The following is a 17,068-nucleotide window of genomic DNA, read 5'->3' on the forward strand; positions in this document are numbered from 1 at the left end:
TGTATAATAATACTTTAAAAAGACTGGAATCATATTCCTTACATTATAATCTTTTGGGGTGTGTATGTAGTAATTAAATATGTATATTGATATTCACTCCCATTGTTATTGAAGGCATTTGAAACTTAAAAATAGCATAGAAGTTTCAGAATAAAGGATATTAATTTAGATTTATTTTTATAATTATTATTGTTTGAATATGTGGGTTACCTAAAAATATGCATTTATTGAGGTTAGATTTTAATAACAAAAACCTCTCTTAAATGAATCCTGGTTTATGCACTTTGTGGGCTAAATGAATTAGGCTCTCAACTTTTATCTGAATCTATGGAGCTTGGATATAAATTGAAAAGATCACAGCTATGGGGAGAAGACCTACACTGCAAAGGCCTTTCTGCATAGATTATGAACATAACTCAATAATTTTTTCAAAACTGTGGTTATAATTGGACCCAATGGGGGTCTGTTTCTTTGATCAGATCACAGTAACTGTGACTTTACACTGGAAAATGTCACTACTGTGAAGGTTTATCACCTGTAGAGCTGGTCTTTCCTCTGATGCTGTGTTCATTTCTCATTAGCATTATTCAAAGTTTAGTTGTTAATTAGGTTGACAGTTCAATTACAATCATCTACAAGTGAAGTCAGGGCTACTTGCATAAAGAAATAAAAATAACCCTTCTTGCATAGATATATGTGTGTATGTGTATATATGTGTGCATGTGTTTTTGTGTATATGTGTGTATGTGTATGTATGTGTGTATATGTTTGCATATATATGTATGCACATATATACATAAAAGGAAAAATGACACTATTTTGTTATATGATAGTTTCATAAGGCTAAGAATATGCTCTGTTAAGTGAGCATTCTTTCCAAAATTTGTCTTACCAGTTTTATTTCTAAATAAAACAGAATTGTTACACAACATGCTTCCATTTTAAGCATTGATGAATATATATGAGAACCAATATTTTTAAATGTATAGAATATAGTTTACTATTTTGTGTGAAACGAACTGGTACAGTGAATTGGATGCATAGGAACATTTTATATCTCCTCCTCCTTAAATAATAAGAGTTTTCATCAGGAGTATGATCTCACTTAAAATTCTGTTCATAAATAATATGCATTTTCTAAAATACGTAACACTTGAAATTAAAAGATAGAAAAATGTATGAAAAATTAAAACAAACTTAAATACCTTTTAAAAATAAGCAAATTTTTAGATAAATTTTTCTTTGATTTAGAAACTTTAGTGTTTTAATCTGATTACTGGATCATGAGACAATGATATTGAACTCAAACCCATGTGGTAGTGGAAAAAACTGGACAGAACTAGGTTTAGATCCCAGCTTTGCCACTTATTAGCTACATAGTAAGGGCAAATGAATTCACATCTTTGTTCCTCTATTTCTTCATTCATAGATGGGAATATGAATGCTTTTCTTAGAACACTGTTGTGAATATTAAATGAGACAATGTATAGCATTTGCATAAAATTCTCCACTCATGGTATAATTTCAATAACTTTATCTCCTCTCCCCTCTTCTTTATCTCATAATGACAAAAACTATTCAACAAATGACTGGAAAATTATGTATGCAAATGAGACTTCCAAAAATAAAATTAAATGGTAAGTGATCCTGGAGGACCTGTAACAAATAACCTTACATAGCAAAAACGAACAAAACCCAACCTGCTTCATCTCAAAACAAGTAGACACATGTTGTAATTGCTAAAAATCTGTAGAAATGTGGCTCACAAGCAGTTTATTGTAAAATAATTAAAGCTTATTTATTGTCAAGAGGCCTTGGGAAAAAAAGAGAGCATAAACCAATTTGCATTAGCACGTTACTCTCCTCTCCTGCTTTCGTTTCAATTAACAGACCAGCAGGTGCTCTCTGCAGTTAAAAAGATAAGCTATCAGGGAGCAGGATGAATTTTTGGCTGACCTGAAGACACTGTGGTTTGCCTGCTGATTGGGTTCCTACCTCGCTGTACCAATTTCTGAGGTGTTAATTTAACTGTTCCTCTCTGTCATGCAGGTCTCGGCCTTGAAAAATAAACTGAAGAAGCAGTCTACAGCTACGGGTGATGGAGTAGCTAGGGCCTTTCTTAGAGCACAGGCTGCTTTGTTTGGATCCTACAGAGATGCACTGAGATACAAACCTGTAAGCGTTTTGTTTCATCACTGTTTTAATTTGCTTTTTTATGGTTCTTTGGAATGAGACAGAAAAAAAGAGACATCATTTTAATATTGCACCTTGAAAAAGTATCATGGAAATCTTTTAAGATCCAAAATATTATGTTTTAAAACATACATTTCATCTCTAATTTTTGACTTTTTATTTTTAGTTTTGTTTAGTACTCTTCCATTAGTATTTCCCAGAGTATTTGTGTCACCTTCTTAATACTCTAGAAGTGGAATACTTACTCCTTAACTAATGGAAAAATTGTATTACTGTAGTTTTTTGGGTTTTGTTTTTTGTTTTTTGTTTTTTTCTGAGATGGAGTCTCGCTCTGTCACCCAGGCTGGAGTGCAGTGGCCCGATCTTGGCTGACTGCAAGCTCCGCCTCCCGGGTTTACTCCATTCTCCTGCCTCAGCCTCCCGTGTAGCTGGGACTACAGGCGCCCGCCACCGCGCCCAACTAATTTTTCGTATTTTTAGTAGAGATGGGGTTTCACCATGTTAGCCAGGATGGTCTCGATTTCCTGACCTCGTGATCCGCCCATCTCGGCCTCCCAAAGTGCTGGGATTACAGGCATGAGCCACCGCGCCCAGCCTGTATTACTGTATGTTAAAACACTTACCTGATCTTGTTAAGATCCTTAAGAAATTCATAAGACAATTGGGCTTATTAGATTAATGTGTTTAGAAATGACAGGTACAAAGTGATACTTAAGAAAAATAGAACTTGAAGGTTTTACAATATTTGGAAATTTGTTGTCTTTGTAATTCATGACCCTTTGCTAAGCTGAGTTTATCTCTTTAGCATATCTTAGCTCATTTTCTCGTTCTTTCTGTTTTAATACCCTAATTATTATTGTGTAGAATTATAGCCAAGTTTTTAAGAGTATCCAAAAAGGTGCAAGTCAAAGTACATTTGTTGGTTAGATTATGTTAGGCTGATTTTACAGAAATTATTAGACTATTCTTCCTTCACTGGGTGAGTAAGTTGTAAGAGATAAAAACATTGATTTAGTAATAAGAAGACCTGCTATCTAATAGGAGTTGTTACTATGCTGCATAACCTTGACCCGTCTCCTTATTCTCTCTAGATTTTGATCTTCGTATTTGTAAAATGAGAATTCTTATACCTTCCCGCTCTATCTTTCAAGGTGGTGTTAAACTCAGTTGTAAACTATGAAGCACTAAACAAATGTGAAGGGGTTATATCTTCTCTAAACTGACTTCTGAATTAGTGGTTCCCACTCAAGTGATCCTTATAGCTCTAAAAGGTCATCCAGTTATTGGAAGGATTCCTTAAATGCATGGGGAAATCAGCTGCTGTTTCTATAAGTGTGTTTGTCTAGTTTACATGCTAATCTTTTTGAGACGTGTATATTTTTAAAGCATTATATAATTCATAGTACTCTACAGAGTATACATATCTCACATGGGGGAGTCTTAAAAAATTGCTCATAGTTATAAGGGTCACATTCTTTAAAAGACTGGAAACCAATAATCTGTGCTACAGTAGAGCATATTCATATTTCAATTGTTCAACATCAGTAAAAACATAAAAATGAGTTTGAAACACAAAATTAGTGATTGATTCTGGTTACGTCAAATTTTTAAAATAGGGATTGATTTCAAGTTTACAGTACAGGAACGAAAGTTAAAAATATCACTTTGCTTGAATTTTGACATATTTAAGTACATATTCATCTTTATAAACTAAACGTCATTTTAATTTTAAAATTGTTGAGTACTTCAGATTTGAAGAAAGGAGCAAATTGAAGTGAGAACATTTTCTTCAATGATTTAAACTATCAGTGTGTTGGGTACTGAGTGAAATTAATAAAATATCCCATCTTTAATATTAGTTACTATAGATTTCACTGTTTAATTTTATCACCCTTTAAGCTTCATTGAGCAGATAGGAGTATAAGATTTCAGTGACTAACTTTTTTTAAAAAACCATCGTGAAAGCCAGATTGTTATTATCTGTGAAAAATGTTTAATTTTGTCTTAGAGTATCTTTCTTGTTTATTGATCACATTTTGTTATAAATTTATTTGTTTAGTTGCCTACATTTTTTTCTTTTTACTTTTGATATTTTCTTGTTTTCATTTCTGCTGTTAGTATTTTTTAGGAGCTAAGTGGTAGTATTTTCATTTTCTATGCCTTTACATTTCTTCTGACTCAATCTTTGAATGAAAGCTTCCTTTTTAATGTATACTGAATGCATTTAGATGATTATTTTCCATTTATTTTCACAAGAAATAGCTTTTAAGGAAAATTATTTCTTTTTGTGCATAAACTGCTTTTTCAACCATTATCTTTATAAATTGCTTATATCATAATTTATTAAAAGTATATTAATTTTTTGTTTTATAATTCTTTTGGTCATTGATATGATAGACCAATGTCTTCTCTCTTCACTTAGACCTTTTTTTAATATCAACCAAAAATATTTTATATCAATCAAATATATTTTGGTTGATATTTTAAAAAGGGCTAAGTGCAGAGAGAAGTTTCAAAAACATATTTAAGGAGTATCCTGTAGCTATTATAGTACAATTGGAAAAGAAAAGATTACTCAGTAGCTGTTAGTAATATGAATTATTGGCCAGGTGTGGTGGCTCACGTCTGTAATCCCAGCACTTTGCACTTTGGGAGACCGAGATGGGCGGATCACAAGGTCAGGAGATCGAGACCATCCTGGTTAACACGGTGAAACCCCGTCTCTACTAAAAATACAAAAAAATTAGCCAGGCGTGGTGGTGGGTACCTGTAGTCCCAGCTACTCCGGAGGCTGAGGCAGGAGAATGGCATGAACCTGGGAGGCGGAGCTTGCAGTGAGCCGAGATGGCGCCACTGCACTCCAGCTTGGGCAACAGCGAGACTGGGTCTCAAAAAAAAAAAAAAAAAAGAATTATTTTACTAGACATTACTTTTTAAAATTTTATGATTGTTTATACACATAAAAATAAACCATTATTTCCCTTACTTTTAACAGAATTAAACCTGTAGGGTAGACCAATGACTGATCAGTCTCTCATCTCTTCACCTGGCATTCAAGGCCCTTACCATGGGCAGGCAGTCTGTTTTCCTTTTTTTCTAAACTTTGCCCTCACTTCAGAGAATTCTGCCTGTGACTTCAAATGTCCTAAGCTTCTCAGGCTTCCACACATTTAGTTACAATGTTCTTTCTTCCTGGCAATGCTTTTCATCCTCACTTTTAATAGCCATCTAGTTCCTTCTTGATCCTGGAAGCTGTAGTTTGTACTGACCCCTTCTTTCTCTGAATTAATTATACTTATTTTATTTAACACATTTCTTCAGCCTTATTTACATATTATTTGTTAATTACATTATTTTGACTGATATTCATAATTTTTGATCACTATGAAAACATTAACTGACCATTGAACACCCATTGGATGACAGGCATTGATAGGCTCTTTGGATAAGTGTTCTTGTTGAATTTTTACAAGCCTTCAAAATATTACCCTTTATATTTTAAAGATGAGGAAGATGATACAGAATTTGAGTAAGCTCACTGTTTCTCTAGCTAGTGAATAGTGGGGCTTAGGTTTGAATCTGCTTTTTTCATGGTCCCTCTCTTGCTCTAGTGTGATATATTTCTGTTCTACCTTGCCTCTGTTATGATATGATGCTTTTTTTGAGATAGAGTCTCACTCTGTCTCCCAGGCTGGAGTGCAGTGGTGCAATCTTGGCTCACAGAAAGCTCTGCCTCCCAGGTTCATGCCATTCTCCTGCTTCAGCCTCCCGAGTAGCTGAGACTACAGGTGTCCACCACTATGCCTGGCTAATTTTTGAATTTTTAGTAGAGACGGAGTTTCACCATGTTAGCCAGGATGGTCTTGATCTCCTGACCTCGTGATCCACCCGTCTCGGCCCCAAAGTGCTGGGATTACAGGCATGAGCCACCACGCCCAGCCATGATACACTTCTTAAGGTATGTTTCAAGGGTTCCAAGATGGCCAAATAGGAACAGCTCCAGTCTACATCTCCCAGCATGAGCGATGCAGAAGACGGCTGATTTCTGCATTTCCAACTGAGGTACTGGGTTCATCTCACTGGGGCTTGTGGGACAGTGGGGGCAGGACAGTGGGTGCAGCCCATGAGCATGAGTCGAAGCAGGGTGAGGCATCACCTCACCTGGGAAGCACAAGGGGTCAGGGAATTCCCCTTCCTAGACAAGGGAAGCTGTGACAGATGGCACCTGGAAAATTGGGTCACTCCCATCCTAATACTGCGCTTTTCCAATGGTCTTGGCAAACGACATACCAGGAGATTATATCCTGTGCCTGGCTCGGAGGGTCCCATGCCCACGGAGCCTTGCTCATTGCTAGCACAGCAGTCTGAGATACAACTGCAAGGCGGCAGCAAGGCTGAGAGAGGGGCACCCGCCATTGCTGAGGCTCTAGTAGGTAAACAAAGTGGCCAGGAAGCTTGAACTGGGTGGAGCCCACCGCAGCTCAAGGAGGCCTGCCTGTCTCTGTAGATTCAACATCTAGGGGCAAGGCATAGCTGAACAAAGGCAGCAGAAACCTCTGCAGACTTAAATTTCCCTGTCTGACAGCTTTGAAGAGAGTAGTGGTTCTCCCAGCACGGAGTTTGAGATCTGAGAACGGACAGACTGCCTCCTCAAGTGGATCCCTGACCACCAAGTAGCCTAACTGGGAGGCACCACCCAGTAGGGGCAGACTGACATCTCACACAGCCGGGTACCCCACTGAGATGAAGCTTCCAGAGAAACGATCAGGCAGCAACATTTGATGTTCAGTAATATTCTCTGTTCTGCAGCCTCCGCTGCTGATACCTAGGCAAACAGGGTCTGGAGTAAACCTCCAGCAAACTCCAACAGACCTGCAGCTGAGGGTCCTGACTGTTAGAAGGAAAACTAACTAACAGAAAGGTCATCCACACTAAAACCCCATCTGTATGTCACCATCATCAAAGACCAAAGGTAGATAAAACCACAAAGATGGGGGAAAAAACAGAGCAGAAAAACTGAAAATTCTAAAATCCAGAGCACCTCTCCTCTTCCAAAGAAACGCAGCTCCTTGCCAGCAAAGGAACAAAGCGGGATGGAGAATGACTTTGACTAGTTGAGAGAAGAAGGCTTCAGACAATCAAACTTCTCCAAGCTAAAGGAGGAAGTTCAAACCCATTGCAAGGAAGTTAAAACCTTGAAAAAAGATAAGACGAATGACTGACTACAATAAACACTGTAGAGAAGACCTAAAATGACCTGATGGAGCTGAAAACCATGGCATGAGAACTTCGTGACGCATGCACAGTTGTATTCAGTAGCCGATTCGATCAACTGGAAGAAAGGGTATCAGTGATTGAAGATCAAATGAATGAAATGAAGTGAGAAGAAAAGTTTAGAGAAAAAAGAGTAAAAAGAAACGAACAAAGCCTCCAAGAAATATGGGACTATGTGAAAAGACCAAATCTACGTCTGATTGGTGTACCTGAAAGTGACAGGGAGAATGGAACCAAGTTGGAAAACATTCTGCAGGATGTTTTCCAGGAGAACTTCCCCAACCTAGCAAGGCAGGCCAACATTCAAATTCAGGAAATAGAGAGAATACCACAAAGATACTCCTCGAGAAGAGCAACTCCAAGACACATAATTGTCAGATTCACTAATGTTGAAATGAAGAAAAAAATGTCAGGGGCAGCCAGAAAGAAAGACTGGATTACCCACAAAGGGAAGCCCCTCGGACTAACAGCAGATCTCTCGGCAGAAACTCTATGAGCCAGAAGAGAGTGGGGGCCAATATTCAACATTCTTAAAGAAAAGAATTTTCAACCCAGAATTTCACATCCAGCCAAACTAAGCTTAATAAGTGAAGGAGAAATAAAATCCTTTACAGACAAGCAAATGCTGAGAGATTTTGTCGACCACCAGGCCTGCCTTACAAGAGCTCCTGAAGGAAGCAATAAACATAGAAAGGAACAACCGGTACCAGACATTGCAAAAACATGCCAAATTGTAAAGACCATCGACGCTAGGAAGAAACTGCATCAACTAATGAGCAAAATAACCAGCTAACATCATAATGAGAGGATGAAATTCATACATAACAATATTAACCTTAAATGTAAATGGGCTAAATGCCCCAATTAAAAGACACAGACTGGCAAATTGGATAAAGAGTCAAGATCCATCAGTGTGCTATATTCAGGAGACCCATCTCATGTGCAGACACACTTAGGCTCAAAGTAAAGGGATGGAGGAAGATCTACCAAGCAAATGGGAAACAAAAAAAGGCAGGGGTTGCAATCCTAGTCTCTGGTAAAATGGACTTTAAACCAACAAAGATCAAAAGAGACGTGGCCATTACATAATGGTAAAGGAATCAATTCAACAAGAAGAGCTAACTATCCTAAATATAAATGCACCCAATACAGGAGAAACCAGATTCATAAAGCAAGTCCTTAGAGACCTACAAAGAGACTTAGACTCCCACACAATAATAATGGGAGACTTTAACACCCCCTGTCAACATTAGACAGATTAAGTAGACAGAAAGTTAAAAAGAATATCCAGGGATTGAACTCTGCTCTGCATCAAGCAGACCTGATAGATATCTACAGAACTCTCCAACCCAAATCAACAGAATATACATTCTTCTCAGTACCACATCGCACTTATTCCAAAATTGACCACGTAGTTGGAAGTAAAGCAGCCCACAGCAAATGTAAAAGAACAGAAATTACAACACACTGTCTCTCAGACCACAGTGCAATCAAACTAGAACTCAGGATTAAGAAACTCACTCAAAACCACTCAACTACATGGAAACTGAACAACCTGCTCCTGAATGACTACTGGGTACATATCGAAACGAAGGCAGAAATAAAGATGTTCTTTGAAACCAATGAGAACACAGACACAACATACCAGAATCTCTGGGACACATTTAAACCAGTGTGTAGAGGGAAATTTATAGTACTAAATGCCCACAAGAGAAAGCAGGAAAGATCTAAAATCGACACCCTAACGTCACAATTAAAAGATACTAGAGAAGCAAGAGCAAACACATTCAAAAGCTAGCAGAAGGCAAGAAATAACTAAGAACAGAGTAGAACTGAAGGAGATAGAGACACAAAAAACCCTTCAAAAAATCCATGAATCCAGGATCTGGTTTTTTGAAAAGATCAGCAGCATGGTACTGGTACCAAAACAGAGATATAGACCAATGGAACAGAACAGAGCCCTCAAAAATAATACCACACATCTACCACCATCTGATCTTTGACAAATCTGACAAAACCAAGAAATGGGGAAAGGATTCCCTATTTAATAAATGGTGCTGGGAAAACTGGCTGGCCATAAGTAGAAAGCTGAAACTGGATCCCTTCGTTACACCTTATACAAAAATTAATTCAAGATGGATTAAAGACTTAAATGTTAGGCCTAAAACCATAAAATCCCTAGAAGAAAACCTAGGCAATACCATTCAGGACATTGGCATGGGCAAGGACTTCATGTCTAAAACACCAAAAGCAATAGCAACAAAAGCCATAATTGACAAATGGAATCTAATTAAACTAAAGAGCTTCTGCACAGCAAAAGAAACTACTGTCAGAGTGAACAGACAACCTACAGAATGGGAGAAGATTTTTGTAATCTATTCATCTGACAAAGGGCTAATATCCAGAATCTACAAAGAACTCAAACAAATTGACAAGAAAAAAGCAACCCCATCAAAAAGTGGGCAAATGGTATGATGAACAGACACTTCTCAAAAGAAGATGTTTATGCAGTCAATAGACACATGAAAAAATGCTCATCATCACTGGCCAATGGAGAAATGCATATCAAAACCACACCATCTCACCATCTCACCATCTCACACCAGTTAGAATGGTGATCATTAAAACGTCAGGAAACAAAAGGTTCTGGAGAGGATGTGGAGAAATAGAACACTTTTACAATGTTGGTGGGACTGTTAACTAGTTCAACCATTGTGGAAAAGAGTGACGATTCCTCAATGATCTGGAACTAGAAATACCATTTGACCCAGCCATCCCATTACTGGGTATATACCCAAAGGATTATAAATCATGCTGCTATAAAGACACATGCACACGTATGTTTATTGCGGCACTATTCACAATAGCAAAGACTTGGAACCAACCCAGATGTCCACCAATGAGAGACTGGATTAAGAAAATGTGGCACATATACACCTTGGAATACTATGCAGCCACAAAAAAGGATGAGTTCATGTCCTTTGTAGGGACATGGATGAAGCTGGAAACCATCATTCCCAGCAATGTATGGCAAGGACAAAAAACCAAACACCGCATGTTCTCACTCATAGGTGGGAATTGAACAATGGGAACACTTGTACACAGGAAGGGGAACATCACACACTGGGGCCCGTCATAGGGTGGGGTGAGTGGGAAGGGATAGCATTAGGAAATATACCTAATGTAAACGACAAGTTAATGGATGCAGCACAGCAACATGGCACATGTATACATATGTAACAAACCTGCACATTGTGCACGTGTACCCTAGAACTTTAAGGAAAAAAAAAGAGCCAAAAAAATGAATTAAATTTAACTAAAAAAAAAAAAAGAAAAAAAGATATGTTTCCTGAACGTGCATTACTTCTAAACGAAGATACATGAAAGGCATTCAGTATTCACTAATGGAAAGACCAAGTCCAATACAAAGTCTTAGGAATTTTCTTCATGGAAACAGGTGGCATAGGCATCTCATAGTGGGTATATAAATTGGAGAAATGATTTGATATTTATGCTATTTCTATTTATGGTTTTGTTTACCTGGAGTAACTACTACTACTCAAACAGCTTCATCCTATTCCCTTCAGTCTTCTAATTCTTCTCTTCCCTTCTTTGTCTTAATACTCTATACAGCAGGATTGAATATATTGTACTGAAAGGGAGTTTTGATTCGTCTGTTTTTCTCTTTCTGTAGAAAATCATCTAAAGTAAAAGTCAATGGCAAGATGTTTCATTGTATAAGAATATACTTCTTATTCTGTTTATTAGGATACATTATAGATATAATTTATGTTTATCAGATATATGTTGAGTGCAGCTATAATAGGCCCTCTCTGAAGCTTCTGGGCCAAAAAAATAATGTTAAGCATGTGCTCCCACCAGGAGCTTATAGTGACATAGGGTGATGCAGTCATTTCTTCTCTAGCAGTAGCAAACAAAATGAACCCGAAAATGATAAAAGAACATTATGCTTCTCAATGTATGGGAAACAAGAAACCTGGGAGATAACTGTTGAATATATGCGTTTTTCTGGAGAGAGTATTCATGTCTTCCACCATGTTCTCAAAAAAGAATAAATCCAAAAAGGGTTAGGATTCACTCCCATAGAGGCAGCAGAACCAGTCATAAATGACCTTTCGGTCAGGAGAGTTTCAGCTTTATCTTACAATTAATGCACAGTGTTTACAATTATTTATCATGGGAATGTAGTGCTTAGCATTGTGTATTAGAAAGACCACTTTCATGATGTTGTTCATGTTAGATCAAAGTTGAGCAAGACCACGGGCAGGGAGACAGTTGTGGCTATCATGGTCTTATTGCAGAAGAGGAAGAAAGGACCTTTGTGAATATCCTGAAGGCTCAAATCTCAGAGACCTTAGGAAGGAAGACAGGAGTACTGGGGAACCAGAGGATGTGGCTAATGAGAAAAATACCCTCCAGGATGATTTGCATATTCCTATACAGATGCTAAATACATATGCTAAATACTGCTAAAGAGTAATTTATTTTATACATTAAGTACTTAAAATGTCTAAGCTGGCAACCCTAAATTGTTGTTACTTACAGTGCCTAGTCCACACTCTCTAAATGTTACCTTGGCATGATTGGCGAATAAATTGTACCCACCCTTAATTACAGAGAACAATATAAAACTCCTTAAAGTTGCTGGAAATTCAAATAAGGATTTTTTTTTTTTGGATTTTAGCCAACAGCAAGTTAGCCACTTTTTAAGAATTGAAAAATGTGAGATAAAATTAACGTACTAAATGAATGAAAGAAAAGTGGTAAGAGCACAAGACTCTGTAACCATACTGACTGGATTCATCCTCATTCTGTGACCAACTAGTTATATGACTTTGGGCAAATTAACCTATTAGTGCTTTGGTATTTGCATTTGGTAAAAAAAAAAAGTGATGATACTTCTTGGGTTGGCATGTAGTAAATGCTGTTTATGTTGTCATTATTAAAAATAAAATATAGAATCAATAGACTTAGTAAGGAAAATCCCTTTAGCATAACCACAAACAAAGCATCTTTCCAGAAAGGAATACATTGCCTTAAAAATGACAATACTTTAAAATGATTGTATTAAATAACTAAGAAATGGTCTTTAGTTATACCTCTGTGTATCACTTGTGTCACAAGCTATAAAAAAGTCACATTTTTGAATAATAGCTGATGTTGAAGAAATGTTTGTTTGAGTTAAAATATTGTTTAGTATATTCAAAGACATACTTGATTATCCTGTCTGAGAGCACAGAAGTAACACTCAAGTTTATTCGCTTTAATGCTTAAGGTGCTGTCATGTGTTTCCATCACTCAAGCTTTCCTGGGCTGCCTTGACCTTGCTAATGGATAAAAAATAAGTTACTTTAAAAATAAAGATTGGTTAGTAATCCGGACCTCAGTTTGACAAGTTGGAGGAGTGACAGTTTGACAAGTGTATCTTTCAAACACTTTTTGATTATTTTCTTTAAAACATTATCAGTAAGTAATGTTGTTGTATTTAATGATTAAGCTCAAGCAATTTAAACATGGGGTTGGCATCCATAATTTAAAAGGCCATTCACTAAATCTTCATCTTAACATTTCCATTTAAGAAATTTGTAATTGTCAACTTGTTACAGTTTTAAAAATCCAGGTTGAAAAGTACTACTCCTTACAGTTTTATGGTTACTAAAACATTTTACGCATCCTTTCACGTCATTACTCTTGCTTGAGCATAGATAGACCTGTTAACTTGAGAGATGGTTACCACCAAAGAAATAGTTGGTGTGCATCTGGCTTTCTAATGGATAAAAGTTGTTTTATGGCATTTTCTTTCTGCTCATTTCTAATTAATAGGGAGAGAATTTTGCTTTATTGCTTCAGTAATAATATACAGTTTCTCCTCAAGTACTTTGGAACAGATAGAACTAGGGACTTGGGTAGGAAGTGTTCAATTTAGATATCACTGATATGTTTTATGAGAATGGAGAATGTTTTTCTCATTGTCTTAAGTTGTGGGGAAGAAAAATATATTTTTAAATAGTATGCACAAAGTTAATGCACAATCTATTAATTTTTTCTAAGTATTTAAATTCACACAAAAAGTTAGAAACAGCAATGTCTAATTTAGAAAAATTAGTTCCTTTTTCTATCTTAAGTTGCTGATTCATAGGTAAATAGAACATTAGTAGGTAGCTGTAGTTTTTCTTTTTTCAAGACAGATCCAGCAACTTGAGGATAAAGTAACAAAATAATATGTACAAATAAAATATTTTGACGCTGATGGTTAAACTTTATAGTTTGTGAGGTTTTTTTTCATTGACTTCTAGCTAAAGTGCCAACAATGGAAGAAAATTACTGTTTCCATGGTTAATACACTCTGAAAGTAGAGTTGCTGTACCTTACATAATAATAGCATTGGGACATGTGGAAGGAATATGCTGTATAACCTGAAAATCATTTATTATTATTTCCTGGGAGAATCTGCAAATATTTGAACATTCCCGTGAGATATCTGACAGGAGAGTCTTTCAGAGATTTTAAATTTAAAATAGCCATCAATATGCAGACATTTTTGCTTAGTTTGTTTATACTCCTTATGTAATGGTGACATTACATTGAGTCCAGGTGCATTAAGGAACCGAATAAGTATAATGTTGATGTTTTGGATTATATTTCACATTTTTTACTTTATCATTCTTTCTGATACCCAAATTTTCTTTCACAGTGAACTCTTGCTAAGTCATACACATCATGGTAGTATAAGATCTAATCTACGTTTTAAGTATTTTCTTGTTCTTAGAAAGTTTTCTACTCCAGGTACAATATATAGAACTTGAAAGATACTCATTTGTAAAACAAACAAACACAAACATTATGTCAGTAATGATTATCACTCTGAAGTTGAACATAATACTAAGGTAGAAAAACAGCTCTATTTCATCCATAACTTACTTGTGGCTTAATTATTCTGTGTAAATAATTCATATAGTAACTAGGAGATATTTATTTAACACTCAAAATGCAGAGTACTGGGTTGGTTGCTGCAGGTCAGGGATCCCCACTCCCATTAGGAACCAGGCCAGATGGCAGGAGGTGAGTGGCAGGTGAGGGAATGAAGCTTCATCTGTATTTACAGCCACTCCCCATGGCTCACATTACTGCCTGAGCTCCACCTCCTGTCTCATAGGAGCGAAACCCCTATTATGAACTGCATATGTGAGGGATCTAGGTTGCATGCTCCTTATGAGAATCTAATGCCTGATGATCTGTCACTGTCTCCCATTACCCCCAGATAAGACCATCTAGTTGTAGGAAAACAAGCTCAGGGCTCCCACTGATTGATTCTACATTGTAGTGACTTGTAGAATTATTTCATTATGTATTACAATGTCGTAATAATATAAAGTACACAATAAATGTAATGCGCTTGAATCATCCAACAACCATTCCCCACTTCTGCTGTCTGTGGAAAAATTGTCTTCCACAAAACCCCTGTCTAGTGCCAAAAAGTTTGGGGACCACTGCCATAGGGAATGCAAAGATGAACAAGAATTTAGTCCCAGACCTCCAGAGTTCACAGATAAGATATATGAGAATAACCTTGAATGTATGGCAGAAAATAAGTCCCTACGAAAATCTGTTTCCCTTCTCTGTAATACAAACTTTATTCTCATTCTATTGCAGATTATGTTTTCCTGATAGCTGTTTATGTTCCTTTGTTGGGCTTTCCATCGAAATGACTGCTTTTGATTCCTTTCTTTTTGCCTCATCACTGTTTTATGGAGCAAAATATTCAGTAGTTTTTCTGTCATGTCAGAATTATCTCATGAAGAGATTTTCTTTTCCATTGTTTTATGTTTCTACCTGGTTACTTTGTGTCTCTACAGAATCATATGTTTACTTACTTTTCTGTGAATGAATAATACAACATTTAAAAAATAGATTATAGATGGGTATTTCTTAATTGCATAAGTCGTTTTCTGTAAGTAGAGTGATCAACTCAACTTTAATACTCAGGTCTGTACAGATGATTCTTAAGTATGTATTAAATAACAAATTTTCCTAACACGAGTTTCTACCTTTGTGCTACATACCTTCACGTGTTTCTCAAACATCGGCGGTAGATATTGTTGGTGCCCTGCCCAGATCCCCTGTACTTGTTATTGTATTTGTTTTGTTAAAAATTGCCTTTAGCTAAATGGAAGTGCATCACCGGGAAAACTATGTTCATCCCTCATCTTTGCACCTCTCAGCATTGAAAAAGAACACTTCTTATACGGGATGTAAGACGCTGGCCTCTCTGCCTCAAAGTGGGATCAAGTCTATGGTACAGTTGGTGCTTTCCCATGGGATTTGGCTGAAGCTCATCTCCAGTTGAGACCATATTCTTGCTTGACTTTTTCCTCTGTCCTGTCTTGTTTTCCTTAATACCTTTTTCCTGAGAGTGATCTGCGAAAATCAATTGTACAAGAACCCCTGTCTCAGGCTCCAGTAGGAATACTACCGAAAACATATGCCAATATTGATTTTATCAACTTCTCCTTAAATGTGGTTTTCTTTCTATATTTTCAGTCCCTAATAAATAATGTCATTTTATGACCGTTAATCTAGAAATCTGGAAGTCACCTTTGACCCCTACTAGTTACTGTATATCAGTAGTTCTCAAACATTTTGGTCTCCGGATGTCTTTATACTCTTAAAAATTATCAAAGAGCCTTCATTTATGTGAGGTATATGTATAAATATTTACCATATTAGAAATTAAAACTGAAAAAATATACATTTATTTTAAAAGCAGTATAAACTAATTAAATATGAATATAAAACATTTTTATGAAAAATTGCTATATTCCTAAACAAATTTAGTCTGAACAATATCATTGTTTTACATTTTTTTCAGGGCTTTTTAATATCTGGCTTAATAGAAGTCAGCTGGATTCTGATATTTGATTCTGTATTCAGTCTATTGCAATATTGCCAACCAGGTAGCTTTTGGGAAACACTGTTGGATCTCAGGAGAAAATGAGACACAAGAGTGCCAATAATGACTTACATTATTATGAAAATACTTTTAATGCTACAGATCCTGTGGAAAAGTCTGACCTTGGATCACACTTTGAGAAACATCACTGCATATCAGTTGACAAACTAGTCATATTGATTTTGCCATGAAATGTTTGATAATATAGTTAACCACATGAACTTCAAATACTCATAACCTGGGTTAAAATCATAGGCAAAATTCTTCTCATGTCATTCAATTCAACTTTCGTTTTAAAGAACTTATACTGCGGAGTCATTTATTAATATAATCTGTTTCATAGCATATGCCTTAAGGATGACAATAATTGAGGCCTCCAATGATGGCAATAATTGAGGTTCCTGTGTATTAATATATGCAACTTTAGAGCGTTATTAATAAAGACTTATTTTTTTCCTTGAGAGAAAATTCTAATGTGTCAGTGCTTTGTCTTTTGTTATTATCAGAGATTCTTAGTAAACAAACCGTGTTAATCAAATTGAAGGTTTAGTTCAAAGTTTTTCCATGATTTGTGTCATCACAAGTGGATGGACAGCAAATCTGAGCTTTTACTTTACTTGTTCTCTGGAG

At 36.3% G+C, this 17,068-nt stretch overlaps 1 protein-coding gene across 1 annotated transcript in view; it reads left to right on the top strand.

Moving 5' to 3' along the window:
* DENND1B (DENN domain containing 1B) overlaps positions 1 to 17,068 on the top strand; it is a 273,717-nt gene that overhangs the window by 179,659 nt on the left and 76,990 nt on the right. The window contains exon 14 of the mRNA XM_025365141.1: positions 2,050 to 2,175. Coding sequence (XP_025220926.1) covers positions 2,050 to 2,175 — 126 coding nt within the window. The remainder of the gene's footprint in view (positions 1 to 2,049; positions 2,176 to 17,068) is intronic.

Source organism: Theropithecus gelada, chromosome 1, assembly GCF_003255815.1.
Source record: "Theropithecus gelada isolate Dixy chromosome 1, Tgel_1.0, whole genome shotgun sequence".
Taxonomy (NCBI): Eukaryota; Metazoa; Chordata; class Mammalia; order Primates; family Cercopithecidae; genus Theropithecus; species Theropithecus gelada.